This window comes from Filicampus tigris, chromosome 8 (genome assembly GCF_054856515.1).
Source record: "Filicampus tigris isolate MCC_2025a chromosome 8, RoL_Ftig_1.0, whole genome shotgun sequence".
Lineage (NCBI taxonomy): Eukaryota > Metazoa > Chordata > Actinopteri > Syngnathiformes > Syngnathidae > Filicampus > Filicampus tigris.
Genome location: NC_141224.1, coordinates 10,962,772 through 10,982,045, shown reverse-complemented (window position 1 = coordinate 10,982,045; position 19,274 = coordinate 10,962,772). Strand labels below are relative to the sequence as shown.

Below are 19,274 nucleotides of genomic sequence, written 5' to 3'. Positions count from 1 at the left end.
TTTTCAATACAACATAAGTAAAAATCAATGTTTTTCTTGAACTTCTTCCACTGCAACTTGACATAACAAACTAAAAGTTGAAAATAACACCACAAAAACAGTGGCATTTTCTTTTTATATTAATCATACATAGCCTACCATTTATAATGTAACGCTCAAATTTACAAATTTAGCAGACACTACTAAAATGTACTGAAGAGCAGGTGTACGCAAAGGATGGCACGCGGGCCACATAAGGTCCACCCCATTTTTTTAACTGCCCCACAGCAGTATCCTACTGTATTTACATAATCGAGAGTCCTCTAATATTTGTTGCATTTATTTAGCCTTTTTTTTTTTAACATTTGGTCATTTTTTTTAATCTATTCATTTACACATGGTGGTTAAGTAGCCACAATTGCTTATGATATAGATGACTGTAAAAGGAGCATAGATTATTGATTTATTATTTAAAAAAAATATTAGGACTATAAAAAAAACACATTTTTATTAAATACTTGGCAGATGAATTATACCGTAATTGAATTAATTATGTTTTTAAAATGATCATGAATTACTATTTTATCATTAAAAGGTGAACGTGTTTGTTAGTTTGTTTTTTACCATCAATGAATGAAATAGCCAATCTGTCCTGTTTGTGTCGTCGCCTGCCACGTCACTGGAGGAGGGAGGGAGGGAGGTGGCAGGTAGGTAAGTCACGTGACCCCCACAGGTAGCCGCTTCACTACAAAAACGACGTTCGGCCATTGCTCCGCGATGGTGGTGGCTTCGGGAGGTTCACATAAAAAAAAAACACCAAACTGAACCACGCCGATCGAATCCGGAGGATCCACGGAACTCACCTTTCGCGCCCAGGTGTCAAAGGTGCTCGTTCCCCCTTGACCTAAGTGTGGAGTATTGAAGTATTTATTTACTTTCGACGGTCCTCGAATGACGGCGCAGGTAGACTACCTGGTGGTGCTGTGCGCCGCCACATCTGGCGCCAGCGGGGAGCTGCTGGGCTCGGACGAAAAGGAGCTAGCGAGGCTGGTGTGGCAGCAGGTGGATGTCAACAACAAAAAGGTAAACACTGAAGACTTATATTACACTTACAAGGTATTTTTCTAAACAAGGTGCATGATTGTAAACGGAGTAACCTTTCAACCGGGTTCTAATGGCTTCGTTTTTAACTAAATAGTCGTCCAACAACCATATATTAGTTGTAAGGCTTGAACACCTGATGCCAAGTTTTCAATGCGTTTGTATTGCTCTTATGTGATAATAGTAGTGTTCATAATAGTAATTTAATTGCTAAAACCACCTAAGCGTATGTATTCATTTTTCCATTTTAAATCTGATTATTAAATACAGTATTCAATTAACGGTAATTTAAGTTGACAACAACTGTCCTTACCCTCAGATCTGACATGTTTTCCTAAAGTGATGACTCTAATATGACGTTGAAAAATGTTTAAACTAATGATTATACAGACTTATTAATGAGTTTATACAATTCAACCATCGTGGATTCCAAGACTTGCAAGACTATTTATACAGACATCACTACTTAACATCGACTACTTAACAGCGACCAACCACTTTAGTCAAGTCTGAATTTCTTCCCTTTATAATATATGTTAAATTACATAAATTGCCAAACTTAAAATTGTATTGGTTTGTTAGCTTGAAATTTTGACTTCGCGTAACCTTTTTTTTTTTTTTTTTAATGTATTTATTTTTTTTGCAGTGATGACTTCTATGACTGTATATACTAAATGAAGTATTCACACAATTGTGTGTCATCTCTCACTGAACTTAAGTATGAGATGACAGTCATTTGGTTAAACTTAAAATTGCATCATTTTTGCATCCGCTCTTCGAAATGTTGTATTCCTTTGTTTCATGTCTGGCATGGTTTTCTTCCAATGGTTTTGTTTTTGTGAAGTTGGGCAAGGTGAACGAGCTGCTGATTAAACCTGAAGTGTCAGACCTGCCGGATGAAAAAAAGGAAGAGGATGTGGTGGAGGAGCTCGTGGAAGACGAAAATGTATCCGGGGCTGATTGTGTCTTTACAGCAAAGAGCCTTGAAACTGCTTTAAATACGGTAATATTTACTACAGTGACAGTCCATAGCGCAATGTCAACCCGTGTTGTTTTACATGCCGGACTTCATTTCTTTTTCAAAACGCTCTGCAGTTCCATCTTCAGCTGACAAACGAGGTGAACAGCGCAGGTGCAGGCACGTCAGTGTGTTTATGTACCGACGGGCAGCTCCATATCCGTCAAGTGATTCACCCCGAGGCCGCCAGCAAGGTGAGCAGGCTGGGTAGGTGAACGCCCCACAGCCAGGGCGGATGTTCACTGGCTCACTCCTTTCTGCACTGAGCTTTTTGCAGGGTGTACGCACAAAGCATTGTTGCGTCGGCGCGGTGTTCCTGGTTGAAGTTGCTCATCTGAAAAGTACTTAAGTTGACTTGATGACTGCAACACACCCATGCACATACCACATTTTAGCACAAAGTGTCACTGCCAACAGTTTCTCACATCTTAGAAGAATCCAGAAAGCTGCCCGAGTAGCGCGACTTCACATTTTTAAAAGTTGACGCTAAATGTTGACTCGGTTGACTAGTCACCGATGTCGTCATTGCTATTTTTTCTCTGCAGTACTGTATGGAAAAAAAACCTCGGGGGGGGGATGAATGCTGTGCAATAATCTATATTACCTGACTAGTGGCAGTCCTAACCTGGATGGTGTCCCGTCATGGTGACCCCACTTTGGCAGCCGCCATTTCTCGACATGCGTTGCATCATGTTTGTACATGTTTGCAGTACTCGTGTGTCAATCGTAATGTTTAGACATTTTTCTATAGAAATAGTAGTTGTGTATATGTTTTGCTTACTTGTCGGTTTTCGCCCGTTTTTTGCGCTGTAGTTGTGGGTGGTGTCCTGTGTGACGATGAAGGAGCACACCTGTTGTTTCTGTTAGACAAGGAAATAGCCTCTTCTTCCACAATCTCAGAGTGCCCTGACTTCTTTTATGACTCAATGTCACCACAAAACCAAAGAGGCCATGACACTTCCACTCACTTAATACCAACAAAAACGGGTTGTCGTACTCAAGTCCGGACTCGACATGTTTTTTTTGTTGTCTCGTGCTTGATTCGGACTCCTTGGCATTTGACTCTAACTTGTCTCGGCCATTGGACTCGCAAAATATTTTTATTGACCCGACCTATTCCAACTTTGTTTTTATTCTTGAATATTGACGTCCTCCATCAAAATAAATGTGAAAGAAAGTTTTTCAGATGATCAAAATAGCCATCTTGATTGGTTAACCTGACTGCGAGCGCCAAAGCACACAGTCTTTTTTTTTCAGTCAGCCAACAGCAGGGTAATAAAATTTGGTTTTACCAACCATCTACAACTGGCGTTAGCCACATCTTCGAAAAACAAGCAAACGTGAAGCAACCTGCAGATTTTGTAAGAAGACAATTTCAGACACAAACGACACCACGTCAAACTTTGGTCAACTTTTGCAGAGACGCCACAAAAAGAGATAATTGTTTGTTGTTTATTTGCACACACGGATAATAGAGCAAAGGGTACTGTGGTGTTGAGCGTGATGAAATTTCTCAAATTTTGTGGTCGTGAAAATAGTATTTTTCTGTCTTAAGGTTTACTCTTCATCTCAATTGGACTTGAAATTGGACTTGGACTCAGTCCTTTGTGACTCGGACTTGACTTGGACTCGATAAAGGTGGACTTGACTACAGCCCTGCAGCAAGGAGCTACAATTAGTTCCTCCCCCATATAGAGAGATCTTCGAACGATGGAGATGTCGTACTTCCTTGACATTGATAACCTCTCCCTTCGTTTATTAGCAAAATCCTTGAAAACCGCAAATTGCAATGGTTTATGTTCCGTGATGCCCATCTTTTGGGTATGAAACTCCGCCCACCAGAAAACGCAACCGTCACAATGGACGGCTCATAGACCGAATTTATGCAGAACATACACGTGAGAGCACAAGAGCATCGAGGGAGAAACCCGTCCTTGTTCTTGGCCCGCCACAGCACGGATTCTACGTGATGGAAATTTGCGCTATTTGCAAGTAGTCACAGACTTCATGTGCTGAGGAATCATTCCTCTTTCTACTTTGATCGTTAGATATTTATTGGTACTCCCTCACTTAGAAAAGCTGTCCCCTCAGAAAAAGACGACAATTGAACGCGAACTCTCAAGCCACAAGTTATGAGCGACTAGTTGATGTCATTCTATGACCGTCATTGAGGAGTACTAAAATCTAGTATTCTGTAGTAAAAGCCCGAGAGGATCCTACATACTAGAATGGCTTAAAAGGGAAGTCAACGCAAACATTTTTTTCTCAACAATATGTTCTTGCAAGCCCACTAGCTGAAACAGGGCATTCTGATAAATATTGCGTTTGTGAAATAAATGTTAATGCACTCGTTTGTAGCCATCTCTGGGGGCGGCCATTTTGTCTTCTGTGGACTGAAAATGACATCACGACTGCTCACAACGACCAATCACGGCTCAGATTCAGAAAAGAGTTCAGCCGTGATTGGTCATTGTGAGCAGTTGTGATGTCATTTTTAGTCGACAGAAGACGAAATGGCCGCCCCCGGATGTGGCTAAAAATTAGTGTATTTTGCTGCTTAACTTATATTCCACAAACGCAAAATTAGTCAGGATGCCGTGTTTCAACCAGTGGGACTTCTGGGAACATATTCTTGAAAAAAATATGTTTGGGTTGACTTCCGCTTTAAGCAAACAATATATAAAAAAGGAACATGTGCAAATGTTTTTCCCCCTCCAGAACATCCTGATCCCAGACTGTTTCTACTCCTTCTTTGACCTTCGCAAAGAGTTCAAGACGCACTTTCCCTCCGACCTCAGTCCTTTGGATGTATACGCCATGGTGGAGTGTATCCTTTACATGTGTGGCATGCGCCAAAACCCCGGCATACTTTTGCTGTTCCTCGTCAACTGCTTATGAACGAGTGCACACGTGCTACAAATGAGTCATGAATTCACGTTTTGAAATGCAAATGGCCAGAGCCTTGTTGAGCACTCGGTTAAAGTGTGTGTTTAACTAACAGGTCAAGCGTGCGACACACCCACTGGAACAGGAAACAGTTTACTACCACAGCCTCTTCTTTCTAACCCCGCCAGTTTCTTTACTTTCTTCCATTCTCACAAGATTGTCTTTAGTGCTTTTCTTGACTGACGTCGTGTTCAGCTTTAAGCATACCCACCGAAGCGCCTGCTATTTGCAGCTCCCTGGGTCCACTGGATCCTTCAGCTACATTGCCTCCACAAGTAGCAGTGCAGCAGGTCCAGATGATGGGCAAAATTGTACTTAGCCTGCTTTCTGAGCCACTATGTGAGTACCACACGTTAAACGTAAGGCGAACGGTTCTGTGACAGTGATTAGTGCTGCGTTTTATGATTAAAATGGAATAAGATCCAGCAAAACGAAGAGTAAAAGCACTTCGGTGGACAGGCACGTCACACAAATAAAGACTTGTTTTTAATTTGCAAGTTGGAGTACTTAATGCAAAATGAATATATCAACAGCTTGAATGTCACATTTAGTTCTGAGGGATTGTGCCAGTTGATTAGTCCAGAAGAAAATTTTAATACAATACAATACAATTTTATATATACAGCGCATTTCAGAACAGCTAGAGCTGGAACAAAGCACTTTACAAACAATACAATAAATAGAAACAAAAACAATAAAAGGCTGTGATACATGTATTAATAAATATAGATATAAATAATATATAAAATATAAATAAATAAAGCTAATAAATTGACATAAATGATGCTTATGGTTAGTTTCTGCTCTTAAATGAAGCACATTGTTTTGTACACAGTCTCTGATCATGAAAAAAGGTACACTTGCACAATATGAAGAGATCCGCAATTCAATGTATAAATATTCTCGCTTTACAAAAGTATTAAAGTGGAAGTCAATCCCAAACATTCTTGGCAATATTATGTTGTATGGACCCCACTAGTCTAAACACGGCATTTTGATTATAATTGCCTTTGTGGAATGTGAGTTACGCAGCAAAATCCACCCGTTTTTAGCCATCTCAGGGGGCGGCCATTTTGTCACTTGATGTCAACTGAAAATGACGTCACAGTTGCTCAGGTCTCAGGTAACAACCAATCACGGCTCACCTGTTTTCTCAAGATGAGCCATGATTGATTGTTACCTGAGCCCGGTTAATACGGTTCTAATGGTGACATTATCTTCAATTTTAAAGGCTGTTTTTTTTTTTTTTTTTTATATTGTGCAAGTGTCACAATGTGATTATTTGATCCTTTACACCCAATTTCGATTAGCCTTGAGTCTACGTTAAGTAATTAATTCTACTGTAATTGATTTTATTTTTGTCACTACGATTTTAAAAAGGGACTTCTTAATTGCAGGTCACACGTTCTCTAACCCGGAAAGAGTTAATGAGAAGTTTGAGACGGGTACGTGGTAAGTAATATTTAATCCAGTCTACGATTCCTTTTTAGGTCTCCTTACGGTCACTCATGAAGCACAAGCACTTCACCTTAAATGTTTGTTTGCAGCAGTAAAATGGAGAAAGTGAGTGACAGCACAGTCATCAGAGCCAGAGGGTTGCCATGGCAGTCGTCAGACCAGGATATTGCCCGCTTCTTCAGCGGACTAAATATTGCCAAGTGAGTGCGTCGCCATAAATGTAAAGAAACCTTAAAGCACAATGCGAAAACATGCCTGACGAGATATTGCTTGGTGTCGCGCAGAGGAGGGGCAGCACTGTGCCTTAACGCTCAGGGGAGGAGGAATGGCGAGGCCCTTGTTCGTTTTGTCAGCGAAGAGCATCGGGACCTGGCGCTGCAAAGGCACAAACATCATATGGGCAACAGATACATCGAGGTAATCTGTCGGCAGCCACTTGACCCACATGCCTGAAGCGAAACAACCACGTCACCTTCCACTCATGATGTAATTCTATAATGGACCAACTTTTCGTTGCAGGTTTACAAGGCAACTGGAGAAGACTTCCTGAAGATAGCGGGAGGTGAGGCTAGCAGCCTCTTGCGTAATATGATGGGAGGATTTGTGTTCAATGCAGAAATCATTTACTTTATACATCTGCTGTCATTGTCATTTGAATATCCAATAAGTGTTTTTTGTTGATGGAAATTTCACAAACATATATTGATTGTCTGTGTGCGGAAATTACCATCATATTTAATCGTTTTTTGTTGTTGATGGACGTTTCCCTATCGAAAACATTCAGCAACTTTGGGTGACGACGATTCATGATCGGAGTATCATTTCATTCACACGATTGAATGCCAACCTGCCTCATTTGGATGCCCTCCGTAATTTCGGTGCCCCTCGACTATGCGCATTACGGGTGTAGCGCAATGTTCCATAATTGACGTGTTCTCCTTCTTTAGCCTGCTAATTAGTTTAGACTCAACAGCGCCTTAATTGCTTCAACAAGATTCAGCCTGAAGAATTCTGAGGGATCACCTTAAGAAAATGTTTTGAAATGCTGCCAAAATCAGGCTGACAATGCAAGGAACTTGTTTTTTTCCTTTGATTAAACACAATCATAGCATCCAATTAAGATTGAATCTGCTGTACTGCTTTTTTTTTTTTTTTTTTTTTTTTCCCTTTTTTTAAACCTGTGTCGTGTCTCTGCGGCAGGTACGTCCAACGAAGTAGCCGTATTCCTGTCCCGCGAGGACCAGATCATAGTGAGGATGCGAGGTCTTCCTTTCACGGCCACGCACGAGCAGGTGCTCGCCTTCTTCTCGCCGGAGGACGGACTCAAAGACGCCTGTCCGGTCAGCGGAGGGAGGGACGGCATCTTGTTTGTGCGCTACCCGGACGGTCGACCCACCGGCGACGCCTTTGTGCTGTTCGCCTGCGATGAACATGCCCAGTGTGCGCTCAGGAAACACAAGGAGATCCTTGGAAGAAGATATATTGAGTTATTCAAGAGCACTGCAGCAGAGGTCCAGCAGGTATTTTGAATTTACTTTAATGCTACTTCGAATAGTTTTCCTCAAAGGGCAGACTGGGCCGTGTGAACTGCACAGCGACTACATGTAGGAGTGTGACTTTTTTTCACCCCTCAATTATTTTTTCGAAGCACGAACTTAGGGCATGTGGGTGGGGACTTGAATAGCAAGGTGGGCCGTGTGTTTACCTTTACAGTAACGGTGTAAAAGTTCTCATTTGTCCTCTGTTCATTCTGCCTTGCGTTTTCATTGCCCGCCAGATGGAAACTGGTGGACTTCTCTGCCTCGAATGACAAACTCACAGCTTCTATGCACACTTTCTGACAAGAGTTCACTTTTATTGGTCGCCTCTAGAACGGCAAACATACTGAGGTCCTGTTGGCGACAAGCCAGCTTCTGATTAGACAACAATATCCAAACAATCTCATAAAACTGGCATACGTTGCATGTTATACATACTCTGTGAAATATGTATTAATGGTATTCGTTGGACTGCCGCTTGTGAGTTATTATGAAAAGATTACACATCCAATTCCCCTCGAAAGCTGCAGGGAGTCTATTATGGATGGACGTATTGCATTTGGATTCAAATTCATATTTGAGAAAAAAGGGAAAAAAAGTGAGTTTTCGTTGTTTGAATCACTGTTCCCACTGCAAACGGTATAGTTCCATTAGTATAGTCCTAACATCATCATAACCCATGAACCAGAAACTAGCCTGTAAATACTGTGAAAATGATTTTTTTGAGGGGGACAATTTCATTTGTTTACTTGTTTTAGAGAATGTCCAGGGTGCAAATGCTTGTCACTAAGCATAATTCAACATATATAATTTTTTTTTTTTTTTTTGTGACAGTGTTTTTTTTCTTCAATCTTATTAGAGGGCTTTATTTTCTTTTTTGCCGTTAGAGTAAAAATGGAGGTGACAAAATGATGGAATGGATGTCCTGTCTTGCTATCATCCTCCGTGACCCAGGAAATGGCCAGTTGTACGGACTCGCATATACGCGCCCCCTTTTTTTTTTTCTTTTTCACTTTTGTGAATTTGTGCCACAACCTTGGCGGTAAAGACGTATTGATATCATAATGTCTGGTATTATCTGTCAACAGCGGCAAATTGTGTCAATTAGGGGCAGCCATGGGGCCCTCCACATCAGTTTACAGCAACATTTTTGAATATGAATGTTCATTATCAAGTAACAAAATGTGAATTTGAGTAATAGATTGTTGCTGTCATATGATACCGTCAGTATTGTATGAAAATCTCCCAATCCACGCAAGTGTAATAAATGCCCCGTTTTTGGTCGTAGGTGTTGAACCGCTACTCGTCTGCCCCGCTCATCCCCGTGGCCCCCGCCCCCTTGCTGTCAGTGTTGCCCGCGGTGTCTCTCCTGCCCCCTCCCATCATCGTGAGGGACTGCCTGCGGCTGCGGGGCTTGCCCTACTCTGCGAGCATAGAGGACATCCTCACCTTCTTGGGCGAGTTCACCCACGACGTCCGACCGCACGGCGTGCATATGGTCCTCAATCAGCAGGTACACGCAGGAACTGCGACAACCGAGTCCCTCCATGTGCGTGATTGGTTTCGGCCAAATGAGGAGTGTAATATTTAGTGTGTTCGACGCATCGTCCGGTATATAAGCCGCATTCGTTAAATTTAATGCAGTGTTCCAGTATGTATATACTTACTGTGATGCCCTCACATGTGCAAAAGGAAACTCGCAGTCGCGATGCACTTGGCAGATGTCATTGAACGCTGGGAAAGCAGTAAAAGACATATGGACACTCACAGAGGAGCTGTTGTAGGCCACAGCTCACGCGTAGATACTCAAACCGTCACATGCTACCTTGTCGGGCCCCGCCTCTTGAAGGCCAACCCTATATGGCAGTATTTTCAATATACCTTTAAAGGGGAAGTCAATCCAAACATATTTTTTGATTTCTGATCACTATTGCGTTTGTGGAATAAGAGTTAATCCACCCCTTTTTAGCCATCTCGGGGCGGCCATTTTGTCACTTTTGTCGACGGAAAATGACGCCACATCCGCTCAGGGCTCAGGTAACGACCAATCACGGCTCACCTGTTTTCTAAAGCTGAGCATATTGTTGAAAAAAAGTATGTTTGGGTTGATTTCCTCTTTAATGGTTTAAAAGCATTGGCAATGTATTTGAAAGGTGTTTTTTAATAAGTTGAAATGTGTTTCATGCGTGGAGTGGACTGAAATGATATGAAAAATTATATTTACATTGAATTACATTTACAAATACTTCTTACGGGCGGGCCTGGAACGTATCCCCCTGCAGTAAACGCTGGTTCGCTGTACTGTAACATTTGGTCTATTGAGCACACAAGTATAAATTCGGCACCCTCAAATTACCCCAAAAAATTATAGATTTTTTTTTCAACACATAGGCTGCAAATTTTACATGTATAAACACTTGTAAAACAAAAACTACCAACCAAACTGTAGGAAACAAACACCGGAAACAGATCTGAATACTGATCGGAAAACATGTGTAGATTTTGTTGAAAAACACGAACAGTTAACGCTACATAATGGAGCTCATCCAAAAATTCACGAACGGTATTCACGATTTGGGGTGCGTTACAGAGAAGCTCAGAATAGACGTCATGCAATCAGGAAAATCCACAAACGAATCTTTGTTCAAGCCGCGTGAGAGAAAGTCAACGGTTTTATAGTGTGAATTTTTTTTTTTTTTACTAATGTCTGGCTGTTTCCAGGGTCGTCCGTCAGGCGACTGCTTTATCCAGATGACGACGGCAGAGCGAGCACTTTCGGCCTCCCAGCAGCTCCACAAGCACGTGATGTCCTGCCAGCACGGGCCCAACAGCCGCTACGTGGAGGTGTTCCCCTGCAGCGCCGAGGAGATGGGCCTGGTGCTGATGGGAGGCTCGCTCTCGCACACGCACACACACACACACAACCGGAACAGGAGTGGGACGGGGCTCAGCCCGCCGCCATGTAAGTCCAGACGTAAGTGCTGCTGGGAGCTGGGGGTGCTTTGGGCCTGCAGGGGTAGGTGGGCTCCTGCCGTGGGGGCAGAGTTGCTGGGTTTTTCTCCAATCTAGAAGACGTGGACTGGACATACTGGTCCAACCTGGAGATTCACAACTGTGCGTGCGTGCGTGTGTGTGATCACTTTGTGTGTGTGTGTGTGTGTGTGTGGTGCCTCTTCATGAATTAGTGTGATCAATTCGCTAGTCTGCATGCCAAATGTTACTCTTTTCAATTTGGACCTTATACGTTCTAAGCTGGATTCACTTTGCGGTTCACACCGGGCGCATGTTTGTTACGCTCCCTTTCACTTTTGACATCTGTCAGTGCTTAATAAGGGTTGCATAAAAAAAAAAAAAAAATAGGAGGGGTAAAATGTGGCAAAGGTCTTGTATCATAAAGCTCCAGTCCTACCAGTTAGTCTTGGTTGTGGAGTAGAGTGGCACACCTATTGTGCTTGTCTCATTAATTCAGGAAAGGTGGGCGGGGCTTCACAGCAGACCTGACAGCTTTGTTTGAAAAGCCTTTCACTCCCACTTTTCCAAACGCCGATTATTGATGCGTTAATGATCACACTGGTGAACAGGACACAAGGCAAACTGTAGACAGAATCGAGGTCACGTTGGGACGAGTCTTAACTTTTATGACTGGCAATAAATGCCAAATAGTGAGTTCCCGTTCTGTATAAATAACGCCCGAAGCCAAATACCGATTTCGGGAGGGGAAAGAGTTCAGATCAATACCAAATTACCGAAGCCATTAATCTATGTATAATATCCACGACTCACTTGGCCAGTGTGGTTCAGGTTCCATCATTGAGACTTTGCCTGATTTGGGAACGTAGAGCCAAAGTTAATTCCAAGGAGGCTGACAATTGCAAACCACGGTCACCCACTTCACTTTTCATCCAATTAAGACTCGAAATAAAGGAAAAAAAAAAAGCCAACTGCTCTACATTTTGACAACACGACAAACAACGTGATACACATTGTGTCTACTTAATAACACTTGTGTGCCCAGTGAAGTGAATGTGGTCATTGTTTGCAAGCGTGCATGAGCGCCTCCCCTAAAGCGCGAACAAACGGCACAATCACGTCTTTGTGTTGGCGCACTTCAGTTGGATTGACGGCTTTTGTTTCTGTTGCCTCCGCTCCAGGTTTATCTCCGCCGTCCTACTCCTTCACCCCCACCCCACCTGTCCTGCCTACTGAGGCCGCCGCCGCCCTCTACCCTCCGCTCGGTCAGGTGTTGCTAGGTCCTCGGCCCCTCCCCCCGGGCCATGCCTACTACCCATCCTCGGCGCAGCTATATATGAACTACACAGCCTACTATCCCAGGTAAGAAGTTATGGTTAATATACATATGTCCTCATATGATGGCCTTCACGGTAAAGGGCTTAGAAGTAATTGGCTACCCGCAGCTGAATGTGTGCCTTGGAGATGTGCGTGACGGAGTGACAATTTTGTAGCAGAAAGTCAATCTAAACCAGGGGCAACTAAGAGCTACTTCTTGGGAAGTGATAAATGTAAAAAGCTTTGATGCTTATTTTTGAATGACTGATCATGTTACTGATTTCTCACAATAATTTGGGAAAAGTTAAATGTCAATATGCAGCACTTTGTGTCCATAAAGATCTGCCAGTGTTTACATTTTCAATTGAGCACTTCTATGCCATTCCTAGAAAATCAGAATGACAATGAGAATTATTTTACCTAAATTATTTTTGAGATTCATTAATCATTTAGAGACCTTGTTTGATTTAAAAAGGTCCAACTCCTTGGAATTTCAGCCTCTCAACGGTAGATATTCTTAGATATTTGAAGTTTTGCAGACTTTGCCTTTGTGTTGAATCAAAATAAAGCAACATTATTATTTAAAGCGGAAGTCGACGCAAACATTTTTTTTCAAGAATATGTTCTATGCAAGCCCACTAGTTGAAACAGGGCATTCTGATAAATATTGCGTTTGTGGAACGCAAGTGTTAATCTACTCATTTTTAGCCACCTCTGGGGGCGGCCATTTTGTCACTTCTGTCGACTGAAAATGACATCACAACTGGTCACAACGACTAATCACGGCTCAGATTCAAAAAAACAGGTCAGCCGTGATTGGTCGTTGTAAGCAGTTGTGATGTCATTTTCGGTCGACAGATGACAAAATGGCCGCCCCCAGAGATGGCTAAAAATTAGGTCATTTAGCTGGTAATTTATAATCCACAAACGGAAAATTAATCAGAATGTTTCAACTAGTGGGCCTGCTGGGAACGTAATCTTGGAAGAAAAAAAAAAAAAAAAATGTATGCGTTGACTTCCGCTTTAAGGCCTCACTCCACCTTGTCAAAGCAAGGAGTGTCGGCTGACTTTTCTGGTGTGACCGTCGTGGTTAATAACTCAACTTTATGGTATTAGAACCTGCTTAACAGGGGTGAGCCTTGTTTTGAGCCTTCTGCCATTGAGAAACAAGCTCAACTGTGTTTGCAGTATTGCAGTAAAACTGTTTAGTGGTTTGCTAATAAACGCTATACACTTTCTCGTGGATAGATAACAACCTGTCTTTACTTGACTTTTTTCTGTTTTCCCCCCCCCCCCCTCCCTCACAGCCCACCTGGCTCTCCCACTACTGTCGGTTACTTCCCCTCCCCCTCCGCCCTCTCCTCCCCCGGGGGGTTGATGCGCATGCCGGGTCTGACCTACAGCAGCAAAGACCTCATTAACGCAGTGCAGGGCTATCAGGTAAATGAAGCAACTGATGTGCGCGCGTGTTCACCATCGCCGCCAGAATACGACTCTCCTTGTGTCGAGGGCGTGTGTTGTCAGACACGCCCGCGTTAGCCCGGAGGCTCGCAAACGAGTTTATCCCGTCTCCTCTCCCCGCTCCGTGGCTCTCGCTCGCTCTCCGCTGCTTGCTTCGACTTGTACCGGCGGAGCTCATGTCAACCTAGAACTGAGATACCCAGAAATGTGCTTCATAATTCATAATTCACTCAGTCATTGTGTAACCTAAAGAGTGGGGGTGTTTTTTGGATTAGTTGAAGGCTCGTGGCGGGGGGGAATTTTTGTTCATAAGGAGGGAATGGTTTGTAATTTCAATGACAGAGCAGCAGCAGGCAAAATTTTCAATCAAAAATATATTCAGTAGAAACTAGGGCTGAACGATTTTAAAAATGAATCTATTTGCGATTTTGCGAATTTACCTGCACTCGTCCTTGTACTGGTATCTGAGATAATCCACCTCCATGTTGCTCAAAATGTCCAGACTGCCGTGGAGCCAGTCTCCGTCCTGAGCAGCAGCCTGATCGGCCAACCGGGCGGAGGCGAGCCTCCCGTCGTGTCCCTCCCCGCCCTGATGACCAAGCCGACCGGACACTACCTGGACCTGAGCCTGCTCTAAGCCTCACACACATGTATTGTTAGCTTTTTCAAAGTAGTCTTATTTATATCTTCAAAAACAGCCACTATTATATTTTATACCATGTATGACTTTAGCCCCCCCACCACCCCAAAAAAAAAATAATTGTCTTTTATTGCACAACGTGTATCTTTTTAAAAAAGCTTTGTAGAGATTTTTTTTTATGTGTTACATTATTTGAATAATCACTATTATATATTTGCTAGCCAAAGTAGTAAAGAATGACTTTGTAGCAAGAGAGCACAATGTTTCAAGCCTCTCCGTGAAGAGAGTACATGTGAGTGTGTGTGTGTGTGTGTGTGTGTTGAATGAGAGTACTATGTGTTGTGTTTTTACAAAACAGCATTTGGGCCACGCTGAAAATAGAAAATGAATACATTTTGCTAAAAAAAAATTAAATTATGGCATATAAAGTAAAATGAGGAGGGGAAAACTGCTCGTCAAGAAAATAGCCTTAATGCTCGAAAATATATATATTTTTTTCATTCAAAAATGTTACTGTTTTGGAAAATGTCATTACAAGTTTACAACGTAATATTGTGACAAAAAGTCATACATTGAAAAGTTTGCAAGGTCATGAGTATTGTGTGAAAAAAATCTATTCTAATATTGTAATATGATTAATGTGGTAATATGAGAAAAGGTATAGTTTCCAAAAAAATTTCAATAAAAAAAATATATTAGCAGGAAAGAAGTTGTGTTATTACAAGAAAAAAGGTCTTCATTTGCAAGAAAACGTTTTTTTTCCTCACAGAAAGTCCTACAAGTAAGGTCAAATATTCAGGGAATTTGTAGTTGTATTTATTTTTTTTTCTATTTTGGCCATTAATATGGCCAGAAAAAAAAGTTAGACCAGTAACGTAATATTTCAAAAATGATTCGCTTTTTTCCTACGGGGCTGTTCTAATTTTATAATAACGAAATAATAATATAGTTTGCTAAAAAGGTCGAAATATTAGGAGAATCAAATTTCCATTTTAAACACAAAAATAGCCCCCCAAAAAAAGATGCAATCTAATGAGAATATTTAAATAATATATGTACTGAATAATATCATGAAATGCTTCTCTAGTTTATTCTTTCAGTATGTTTTTTTTTTTTTCTTTTCAGTGTGGCCCTCCCACTCGTTGTCGTCCATGTTTTAATTGTTAAGCTGTTTCTATAATACACGTGATATGTTTTTAGCCACCTCCAGTACACACTGATTGTATTGGAAGCTTTAGTGCGTGAAGAAGTTAGCAGTCAAACCTTCCGATGTTTACACAGGAGCCGATACCAATGCACTGCTAATCAACGCTTAAAACGGCATGGCAGTTTGAATGCTGACTTTTGACACTGTGAGTTGCTATCAAGCTTCACCTACGTTTGAGCCGCTGCGAGCTAGAGTGGGCTAGCTCCATTTGGCTCATTTTGCAAGGGGGCGGGTGATGGGATTTCCCAATTGGAAATGCAATTAATCCGTTCCAGTGCACCAAAAAGACACACACAAAAAAAAAATTGTGTGACATTTTTGTAAGAGGAAAAATAGCACTCTACAGTATTGTACTTTATAAAAAAAAAAAAAAACAGTAATAACATAATTAACTAACAGAATCTTGTATGCACTATCTGCATGGGTTGACACTCGTGTTCAGATACAAGTTGTTTAAAGGTTTCTAATTAACGCGACGTTGATGCTGCTTTCGTTAGCCCGTCTGCTTCGTTCTGCATTGTGTGTTAGCATTAAGCTAGCCAATTTAGACGAAGCTCATGTTTGGTTAAATGCACAACTTGTAATTCTCTTACTTAGGCACTGGCACCCCAACTGAGAAAAAGTGTTGACTGCAATAATGGACTGCCCCCTACATGTCAAATTTGTAACTTAACCACGAGTATGCATCTAAAAGATGTGCCTTTTCTCGATTCATTTCTGCACTTATCTTAAAAATGACAAAAATTGAGTTAGCCCACTCTTGTTCTCAGTGGCTCATTTGATTTGGATTGTGCCCGACATGATTTTGTTGCCAATTTTGTTGTGCCTTTTGTTGGGGATCAAAGCAGAGCTCCAGTTGTTTGTAATCTTAGCATATGGTTACATTTTCCAAGGGGACTTTTGTCAAGATCTCATTTACAGAGTGAAGCTTGAAAATAAAGATCTTATTCGACATTTCTCCACCAAAGGCCTCAGAATAAACAGAAACTGTAGATGCAGATGGAATACATTTACATTGTGAACTGATGTTTTGTGTATGTAGTAGGACTAAAAGGTCCTGCTGAAAAATAAACGTATTATGACATTTGCACCGCTCTGACTACTAGCATTATTCACCGTACAAGAGAGGGGGGTGATAACACAGTGGCCCGAAGCCTAGAGTGGGAACTCCCTCGCATGGTCCACAGTGATTACACACACACAAACACACACATTCTAGTGGTGTCTTTTTCCACAGAGAGCAAGAATTGCGAGAACAGGAAAGGGGGAAGAAAGAAGGAAAGCAGACAAAAGGCATGTCACAGCCCCTCAGGGAAGATTTGCCATTGTTGTAATTTAATATTGACGCGCACCCCACCCTGCCTGCTCAACCCCTTTAAACACTCATGCTGACTCCAAAAGCATCTGTATACATCCGCTTTTTTTTATGGAAAGATAGATAGAGGATCCCGGATACAAGTGGCTGAAATTCGTTTTCTCCGCAGTATGCCTGGACTCTTCCCTAGAGATAAGATGAGAAGCTCGGGACAACATCCCCACTGAGAGAAGCCAGATGAGGTGGCTCGGGCATCTGATCAGGGTGCCTCCTGAACATCTCCGTGGTGAGGTGTTCCGGGGGCGAAGACACGGGGGTGTTCCATTTGAGAGACAATTGGGAACGCCTCGGGATTCCCAAAAGAGCTGGACGAAGTGGCTAGGGAGAGGGAAGTCTGGCCTTTCCTGCTAAAGTTGCTGCCCCCGCGACGCCGTCCCGGATAAGCGGAAGAGCTTTTCTAATGTTTTCAGGCTTTGTCATCAGAATAATTGAGTTATTATCAATGCGGTGAGCAGTTAGTTAGGTACTTTTCCCTCATCGTCTCTCTGATTGGTTGAGAGAAATCACATGTTTCTACCACCTTACGGGGGGAGGGGAGGGGACTGTGGCATCCATTTATTAATCCTGTGGTTATCGTGTAAAAGGTTCAAGAACCAAATGCTATAAATACATTACAAGCGAGCATTTGATTCTTTGTCAGTAGGTGTCTTTGTGAAAGGCTGTAAGGAGCCTCCTATATGAATGTAATGTAGTCCATTATAGTGAAAGGCCTTCCTTTACTTTATTATCTAATCGTCACAGCACAGCAATTACTGCGTCACTCACTGCTTGATATACCTGACAGACAGGTGGTGGAGGCAGCTAAATCACTGATATTCTTCTGTATAATGGCAGCATTCCCTCACAGGGCGGGTAAGCCACGCACACGCACACACACGCATGCACGCATGCAGGGCGAGGTTGAACCGCATTCCCATCTCAGTGTGCACACACACACACACACACACACACGTCACAAACGCTCCTATGCTCTTTTAAAGAGATGACGTGCCTTCTGTTTGGTTCCGTGATTGGCAGACGTCACGTGAGGGGCTATGCGTTTTAATTATTATTTTTTTTATTATTTAATTTCATTTTTTTTTGTTGGGATGGATTTGTTTAATACTGAAATCACACATCTAACTGAGAATTGATTTCCCGATATTATATAATAAGATATATTTTTCAAGTTGAAATTCATATGTCATATTGTTAGGTTGTTTGTTGTTTTTGAGTCAATAAAATTCTTTTAAAAAAAGAGAATTCATGTTTTCATGTGGATGTTAATGAAGAAAGTAGAAGAGGAGGAAGAAGGCGTTGTTGCATTCTGTGCCAAAGCAGCTGTCAGCATAATGACTTGACCACAAACACAATTATACATCCGGGTGCTTTAACAGCAAGACAAACAACAATAGGTAAACGTTTGGCCGTGAGAAAATATAAAACATGCCAAAATGATGACGGCATTACAACCGACCTACATGCAACCTTTATTTTACATTATTTTTATTCGTTCCGTGCATTTGTTTCCAAGTCTATTCATTTTGTAGCATTTCTCTTGGCTTCACTGCTTCCATTATTTCATGCGAATGGGCTCCCGTGTTCGTGTGCAAAATTTGCATGTTCCAAAAATATTCATGTGACGTTCCTTAAAGTAAGTAAATTGTCCAAAGATGTGAATGGTTGTTCGTCGACAAAATCAGATGGCAATCCGGGATTTTGCGAAGTTTCTGATTTACGTACACATTCGGGTTACGTCGACGCCGTAGTAACCGAACTGCGTCATAAAATGACGACACCCTGGAGTACGGCGTACTCATGTGCCAGCAGAGCAAATTTGTCTCCTCCTCGTGGACACTTTGAGACAACAAGTTGATTTAAAAAGAAATTGAAACGTTGGAGGGCTGTATTAATATGACTTGACAATATAGCTCATTTGTTTATCATCAGTAATATCTTATTAACTTGCAATGCGGTCATTAAAATTTGAAACTAGGACGAACAGTTAATTCAGCTTTTATTACCTTTGAATTTTCATTTTGTATTATTGATGAAACAAACTAATAAAACAATACAAATCGGTATTATGAGGATTTTAATTCTAAATACCCCACAGTATTGTTATCAATAACAGCTTTTATATTCTAATAAATATTAATTTCAGTAACATCTTTTTTAGGGGTTAAGTTTCTCAAATAGTTTTTTTTTTTATTTATTGGATTGTCTTGCGAAACCTTTCATATACTTTACAGCTTTTTGTTTTGTTATAATCTTTTTAAATATTT

At 41.6% G+C, this 19,274-nt stretch overlaps 1 protein-coding gene across 3 annotated transcripts; it reads left to right on the top strand.

Moving 5' to 3' along the window:
- The first annotated feature begins 710 nt into the window (after positions 1 to 710).
- On the top strand, positions 711 to 16,725 carry esrp1 (epithelial splicing regulatory protein 1). Of its 3 annotated transcripts, none has more exons than XM_086038657.1 (15): positions 711 to 1,062; positions 1,925 to 2,083; positions 2,176 to 2,292; positions 4,817 to 4,925; positions 5,240 to 5,383; positions 6,442 to 6,496; positions 6,595 to 6,702; positions 6,787 to 6,919; positions 7,022 to 7,064; positions 7,703 to 8,022; positions 9,329 to 9,553; positions 10,762 to 11,014; positions 12,192 to 12,372; positions 13,635 to 13,767; positions 14,291 to 16,725. In XM_086038657.1, the coding sequence occupies exons 1-15, from the start codon at positions 931 to 933 to the stop codon at positions 14,423 to 14,425; spliced, it is 2,247 nt and encodes a 748-aa protein (XP_085894783.1). In that variant the 5' UTR covers positions 711 to 930; the 3' UTR covers positions 14,426 to 16,725. The 3 variants fall into 3 exon arrangements, with proteins under 3 accessions (XP_085894783.1, XP_085894784.1, XP_085894782.1); XM_086038658.1 differs by having other exon boundaries at positions 6,592 to 6,702; positions 10,762 to 11,002; XM_086038656.1 differs by having other exon boundaries at positions 712 to 1,062; positions 6,592 to 6,702.
- The last annotated feature ends 2,549 nt before the right edge of the window (positions 16,726 to 19,274 follow it).